The sequence below is a fragment of the Gordionus sp. m RMFG-2023 genome, chromosome 3, assembly GCF_954871325.1.
Source record: "Gordionus sp. m RMFG-2023 chromosome 3, tfGorSpeb1-WG-v2, whole genome shotgun sequence".
Lineage (NCBI taxonomy): Eukaryota > Metazoa > Nematomorpha > Gordioida > Chordodea > Parachordodidae > Gordionus > Gordionus sp. m RMFG-2023.
The window spans coordinates 44663637-44671721 of record NC_088777.1 but is presented as its reverse complement, the minus strand read 5'-3'; the positions used below and the strand labels follow the sequence as shown (position 1 = coordinate 44671721).

General features: G+C 27.3%; 1 protein-coding gene across 1 annotated transcript; it reads right to left on the bottom strand.

Annotated features, from left to right (window-relative positions):
* Positions 1–4949: 4949 nt before the first annotated feature.
* Positions 4950–6746, bottom strand: LOC135925914 (heat shock protein 27-like). Its single transcript, XM_065461492.1, has 2 exons — positions 5991–6746; positions 4950–5773 (listed from the first exon to the last, which is right to left on the bottom strand). Exons 1-2 carry the CDS (start codon positions 6566–6568, stop codon positions 5590–5592), a joined length of 762 nt encoding a protein of 253 aa, XP_065317564.1. The 5' UTR covers positions 6569–6746; the 3' UTR covers positions 4950–5589.
* Positions 6747–8085: the final 1339 nt, after the last annotated feature.

The window sequence follows — 8085 nt, the reverse complement described above, 5'->3', positions numbered from 1 at the left end:
TATCAAATATAAGTAGATATCAAGTTGACAGGTATCCTATGTTATTTCCAAACTCTCTTGTAATGTTCTTTGTTATTCAACAGAAAAATTTACACTTTCGGGGGACGTTACTATTTATCTGATGGATATAGGATTTAATAATAAAATGTTGAAGGCCCCTAAACTGTCTTTCTTTTTATATTTTAAGAATGAATATACTGGGTTCTTACAACAATTATTTGATTTATTATTTATTTCCCTTGCTTGTATAAGCATTAAAAAAATCTATTACCCCATTTAAAAATTTATGTATTTGATGCCAAATCATAAATTTTGTCTGAGAGTTTTTGCTTTAAGAAATATATTATTTTCTCGTTTTAATTTTTTAACTCAACAAAAATTTTATATTATATTGCTATATAAATTAATATTTATAGGGTTCGCTGTGTCGCAAAAATTATATTTATAAAAATTGCAAAAAAACGTGGTGTTTATGTTTAGGCTAAACCAAAAAAAAAAATTTTTTTAAATTATGTTGCAATATTAAGATTATATGCTATGAAAGTATACTTGAATTCAATAACATAATCATTGTATATAATTATTTATTAATTTGGAATAATAAATTCAATCCCAAGAAAGTTACTACTTGAATTATAAAATAGTATTACTACAAACATAATAATATATAATTATTAATTTATCAATTTTTTTATACAAATCTTTTATTTTGTAGCTGGATTTTCTAAAATAAAAATCAATACTGCAAAAATATTTCTACCTAATAATGTGCATAAATTGAGCCTTTCAAACGTTGAGTTGCAAATGCAAAAATATGCATTTCAAATAATATATGTGCAAATTGATCAAATTATCGATTGCCGCTAAAAACCATTTTTCCATACTTTTTTTTATTCATCATTTAGCAATACTATATAAAAGCGTATAAAAAAATATAATTTACTTACCATTTAAAATATAATATTAAAAATTAATGAAATAAAAAAAGGCAGACGATAATATGTAATTTACAAAAACCAATTATTTTTAACTTTAGTTAAAAATTTGTATCGAAGATATTAATCAAGCAGCAGCCTCAATTTAAACAAGGGATGCGTTACTTTTTAAAATCCAAACGGTCAATTTGCGCGATAAAAAGTTGTATTTTATTGATAAGAATGACACGAGGGGATTTGGGTCTTAAAATGATTTAGCCAGGTTCGGAATAACAGGTTGGAAAAGTTTTTAAAAATGGTGTGGTCTAGGCCTATTCTTATACTGAGGGGTCGATTGCTGCTTGTATTACACCATTAGGCACTTATATTGGCAAAAATTATGGTTTCAAACGACTTCTTTTTTATACATATCAGGAGCTCAATAGAATTCTCTATATAGAATACTCTAATTTTAATTCGACTATATAATATACAATGTACATTCGACAATTTAAATTTAAAATTCTAAAGAGAATTATAAACATGATTTTATTATATATAAATGGGCATTCATATCAATATTTAAATCAATAAAAGCTAAATAAATTATGTTTAAAATGAAATATATACTTTAGTTTTAACACTTTTTAAAAAAAAGAAACGGTTAAATCAAAGATTTACTGGTAAATTATTTTTTTTTTAAACGGTAATTAAATTAGGGACAGCTGTAACCTTTCAGAAAAAAAATGTAGATTCGGTTCAGTTTAAACTGTCCCTAGACGGTACGAGTTCAGAAAAAAAGACCCAAACCATGAATTCGGGTTTGGCACAAATCTTGGTCCAAGTGCCTTAATACAATTAGAAATGAAAAATCTATTAAGGCAAAAAAAAATTTATAATATATTTTTAGCAGACTTGGGCCGAGCCTGGGTTTTCTAACTTTTAATGGGCTTGGGCCTTAGTTTTGCATTTTTTTTCTTCTTAATAATGTTAAATATCAGTATTGTAAACAAAATGATTGCCTTAAAATATACCTTAAATAATGTTTATTTTCATTAAATACATAATCAATTTTTTGGATAATACTTTAAACTTATTATGGGCTTGGGCCGAGCTCGAGAATTTTTTTTAATATTAAATATTGGCTGAGGCAAGGTTCTAAAAATTTTTTTACTGCGCCCCTGGGACGGATTTGATCAAAAAAAATTAAGGTCCATGAAGGTCTCTGGATAAAACACTATTATAACGAAATTTCTAAACCGTCTAAAAAAATTAATTTTCTTATAATTTATAAATTTTGAAATGATATTTACGAAAAGTTTCACATTTGTCAACCCCCCTCAATCAAAATCTATAAATTATTCGTCAATTTTTAAAATCTTTTTGGCTCTAGTTTTTAATTTTCTTTTTATTAAAAAAACATTATCATTGATTATAGAGTAAATATAAAAAGTTGGATTAAAAACTAGAAATAAATATATTAGATACGTGTTATTTGACATTATCCTCTTAGGAATAATTATTATAAATTTTCCTGATTTTGTTTTTATACCTACGAATAATTTAAAATGTTCAAAAATTTTTACGATTTTTTAATTTGTGCCAAAAAATATAAATTTATTATATTTATATTGGCAAGAATTATATAATTTTTATTTCTTAGTTAGACAAAAACTGCTTTTTTTTAAAAAAATAAACGAGGTTGCGAACAGTTATCGTGTCAGTCGCTACCTCTTATAGGCGTAAAAAAAGTGTTCTTTTTTTAAATTACATCCAAAGATGATTTGATGCAATAAATAATTCACGAGTTATAATTTGTGTCGTTAAATAACTCGATTTGAGTCGATTTTTAAAAACGGCTAACTGAATATTTTAGCCAAAAAAAAATATTGTCTAAGCCTCGAGAATGCCCACTTTATGCCATCTACCATCAAAATCTTCAGACTTGCGTAATATTTTTTGGGATAAAATAACGAGTTAGACGTTTTTAAAATTCAGCTCAAATGGAGGGGTTTAATAACACTACTTATGGCTCTATGTTATTTAGTCAAAATAAAATTTAGGAGGCCTCGAGATTTTGTGAATAGATGTCCTAACCTTTCTGCCATTTATGAATGAAATCAACAGGCTCGCGTTATATTTTTTTTGGCTATAATATTGAGGTAGCCGTTTTTAAAAAATCAAGCCGTTTAACAATACCAATATTTCGGCGGGTTCAATCAAATAAACATTGAAACCAAAATTCAAATGGTTCTAGTTCGGGGTTTAAAACATTTAAAATTGTTTTGTTGGATATTTCAAGAGCATTAACAAAACGTGATATTTTTTTTTGGAACTAGTGGGAAGGGTTAGGCTTTAAAAATTGATCAATATTTGTTGACAAAATTAGTCTAAAAAAGAGTTATCAATTTCTAAACACAAATGGGGTGGGGGTGGTATGGTAGTTTTATATATAAATTCTATAATTTAATCTTGAATTTTATCATTAAATTTTCATTTTATTTTTTTTTATTGTAAATCTTAAAAATTAGTTTAAAAAAAATACTTCATAGTGCGCACGAATTGAACGTTTCAACCGTTTCAAAGCGCAAATAAAAAACGTAAACACAGCTATGTTTAAAATGAACCGTAAATTTTTAATTTTTTAATATGAAATGTCTAAATATATATCAAAAAAAATCAATTTATAACGAATGCATTTAAAATGTTATATTTGCGTTTTGAAACGCTGCGTAGAAAAACGTTCCATTTGTGCGCATATTAAGATGGATGATAAGGAATTTAAATGACAAAGCAAACATTTTTTTAAAAAATATAACAATCGAAATTAAAAAGAGAATCATTAATTTCCTTTAGATTAAATAATATTAAAAAAAATTTTTTGCCAATTTTACGAAAAAAATAAAAATTAAATGAAAAAAAAAATTTCACCTTGAAATATTAAAACAGTTTTTGTTTCTTTTTAAAAAAACACATATTAAACCCCTCCCCCCTCTTCCTCCTTTCTATAAAAAAAAAATTAGCTATTCAAATAAAAGATCTACAAAGGTCAAATATTTTGAGAAAATTTTCCGGCCCGGACCGGATTCTAAAAAATTTTTGTTATTTTTAAATAATTTTGGAAAATAAAGGCAAGCGTAAATAAATATTGAATTATTCAATCATAATGAATTATTTTCCCATACCAATTCCGCAAGTTTTTCCGCTGAGTCGAGAGATTTCTAAAAGTCTCCTTGAAACGATTTTTAAAAAAACTCTTGCTTGCACCTGTCATTCAAGAATAAAAACCAAATGACAAGAGAGAAATTGCTCCTGTGTAGCATTTGGGAACATAAGTTTTTTCATCCCGGGTTTATAGACTTTTAATCCCAGCCTGGAGATCCTCAAAATTTTACCATATGGGTTAGATACCCGGACAGTACTTAGATTCAAATATAACATATCATAATGTTGTGGTGAATGGAAATAAATATAGAATTGCATTCTTTAATAATATATAATATATTATAATTTCTTAAAAAATTGGAATATATTATCTAGCTTATTAAAAATAAAAATTATAATTTAATAAACTATTATTTTCCTAAATACGATTCTATTATTAGCTTCACAAAACGATAGCTAGACATGATTGTGTCTTTAGCACTCAACACATTCAAATATGCTACAACAAAAGGAGGCTAATTTTCTTGATTTGGGCGTGCTCAAATAAATAGCCATGCGGTCGCGGAGACTTTTGTCCCGCCCTTGTCGATACCACGTGATTAATTGAAATTTAAACAAGAGTGTTAATTTTCTTTTTTTTTAACATTAAGTTTCAATATTAACCTTGATTTTAAAAAATTAATTTTTTTTCAAAAAAAAGTAAGAAAAATATGCGAATATCGATTTCCAAAATTCTTTGATAATACATGTCAAGTAAAAAAACTTAAAATCAATCACAAAAAAAAAATAATCCCTCAAAATTTTTTGAAAGAATTTTTTTTTTAAAAAAAACATTGTTTCTAAAAATGTATTTTAAAATAGTTTTATATCTTTCTCTCTATTTTATTTAATTATTTAATTATATAATTATATATATTAGATTAAATAAAATATATTGATTTCAATTTCCAATAAATAAATCAAAAAAAAAACTTGGAAAAATTAGCGGATGAAATTAATAAATTTAATGGATTTCTGGGGATAATAAATATATATGATTTTCTAAAGTTTGATTTAATTTTTGAATAGGTCGCGGGGAAAATAATAAGGATTATTTATGATTTAATGCGCAAAATATAAATCCTAAAATTAGAATTAACTTATTTTTTTGTTTGTGATAAGATGGCTAATTTAATTATCAATTCTTAGAAACTCCGAATAAGGAAGAAAAAATCATAAGAAAGATATGTGTAATGTAGTGTGTAAAATTATCAAACAATATTTCACATATTACTTTTAGTTTTATTTATTTTTTATATAATTCTCGACGACGAGGTTAATAAAATTTCTTCTTCTTCTTCTTTTTATTATTAAATTTAAATTTTTTTTTAAAACAAAACAGTTTGTTATTTGTAGTTAATCTTAATATTATTTTTTTTAAAAAAGGAGGGGCAAAAAAAAAGATTTTATACAAACTTTACTATAATTTACAAGTTAACATAAAGAAAACGTTTTGAGCTTTCCAATCACCTTATTGTCGATACTCAATTGGCACTTTCAGGTCGAACCCCATATCATTTCTGCGGTAATCAAAGTCTTGGGGAAGCGGGGCTTCTACGGTTAGTATGCCATCTCTCGAAAGATGGGATATAATTTGATTGCTCCTGATAACCGAGGGTAGAGTAAATTCACGATTGTACTCCCGGTAACAAGATCTTAGAAATTTAAAATATAACGATATTGAACGCTTTTTCATTATTAAAAAAATAAGTTATTTTTTGGGGGGTTCGCAAAACAAGAAAGGAGGGGGCTGTAATGCAACGGGATTATTAAAATTTTAGGGGAGGGGGCATCCTATTTTTATTTTGGTAATGAGGAGCGTCATTGTCTAGGAGGGGTTACCTGCGTTATTTTAAAAAATTAAATTTATACCTGTTAGGACCGCCTTCCTCGTGTTTGGCGCGAATTTTGAGAAAATCGTTATCCACCAAGACCTGAATCTCGTTGGGTTGGTAATTAATCATATCGAACTGTAGTTTAACCAGTTTTCGACCATCAGGCCCAGTTTCGACATAGCGCCATTCGGGACTTTTGCCAAAACCCTGGATGGGGCCGGCTGGTTGGTTGCCAAAACCTTGGATGGAGCCGGTCGGTTGATAAGGCGCCAATGTAGAAGAAGCGGTTTGTTGCCTGTATGTATTCTCGGGATAATACGAAGTATCGTATCTCTGAGGACTCCTGTTAGAATAATTATCTCGATTGCTACTGCTACTCTGATCGTAGTAAGAGGAAGATTGGTAATCTCTGCTGTTGTCGAAATTCGAACGTTCGATGGAGGAGGCTGGACGATCTTTGGAAAAGTGAAATTTTTGTTTCAAATTTTCCATTTCGGCTTCCATTTTTCTCCTTTCTTCGGCAAATTTATCTTTCAAGGACCTGCCCTCGGAAGACCAATAACTCCTGGATTCGTTCCTGACGGGAATAGATATGTCTCCGCGATATTCAGACATAATTTAATTATTTATAAACAACGGTGCCAAAAATTTTTACGAGTTTGTTAAAAACTTTTCAGATCACTTTCGTTAGAGTTTTTCGAGTTGGTCAATTTTTGTTTTAAAAAATCAATTAAGTTATTTTTTGAAAAAAATATTTTTCGTAAAGTTTTTTTTTATTTTTTCGTTTAAAAAAAAGGAGAAATGAAACGTTTTATTATTTATCGCAAAAAAAAAAAATTATTTCAAGGCCGTTTTTATGAGTAATATAATATTTATCTTTTTTTGATTATTTTTTTTTGCCGATATTGAACAAATAAATTATATATTGGTATTGGTAAAAGTAAAATCGATTTTTTTTAAAAAAAAAATTTAAATTACAATTTACATGAGTCATTTTTTTCTTGTTTGAAAAAAATTCAAAATCAATAAGATAAGAATGTGAAATAAATTAATTTTAATTATAAAATTTTTTTTTTAACCCTTGGTTATGCTAAGTTAGAACCATACTCAACACTTTCTAAAATTAAATAACTCCTTTTAGCTTAACCCTAGAGAACTTAACTAGGCAAATAGCTACTAAATTTAAATTGTCATAACAAGTAAACAGATTTTTGCAAACCTTTTTTTATACTTCAGAGTGATCATCAATGATATTTTATAGACAGTTTTGCAGATTTAATTTAAAACATTTCCATATTCTTTAATTCGTTTATAAATAAAATTATTTAACTTTTAAAAATTAATAAGAATATATAGATATGTTATTTTAACAATTTTTTGCCAGTCAAATAATTTTATTTTTTCAAATAAGTTTTAATCTGCACAACACTGTAATAGAGATTTTTTTTCATAAAAATTTAATAATATTTCCTGTTGTTTGCAACATATTTATAATTAATTTTAATTACCCCCCTTTTTATCGCAATTAAGTCGCCTCACATTGTTGAACACCAATTTGATATTTGTGTGTAATTAAGTGGGGGGGGGGGGTTGTTTGCGCCAATTTTAAAGCACAGGATTGTTGATAAAAAAAACACAAAACGATCCCACATAGTTTTCGATGTTATGATTGGCTAAGAATGTTAGCACACTTAATAGGAAAAAAAATCTATACGAGGACGGAATAGTTTGTGGATAGTCACTTATTTACTTTCCACTGATTTTACGTCAACTTTAATTATTTAAATGATTATTAATTTTTGCATTAATTTGTGCGTTTAATCGAACATCTTTACTATTGCATAATAGTGTGATAACCTTTGGCTTACATTGGAAAATAAAGGAAAGAGTCTATATTGACATGTGTGGAGCATTAAGTCCATTTTTATTTTTGATTCTCTACCTCAACAGTGTTTAAAGCTCATCTATCCCGGGACCTCTCTAAAATAATGGATAATTGACATTGTGCATTTTTATTTGAAACATCAACAGTTATCAATGGTCCAATCTACTCCTCCTATTCCTTACCCAGAGCTAGCTGGCACATCAAATCTTATGGTTACTTTCGTCCCCTCTCCACGTCCAGTACTCTA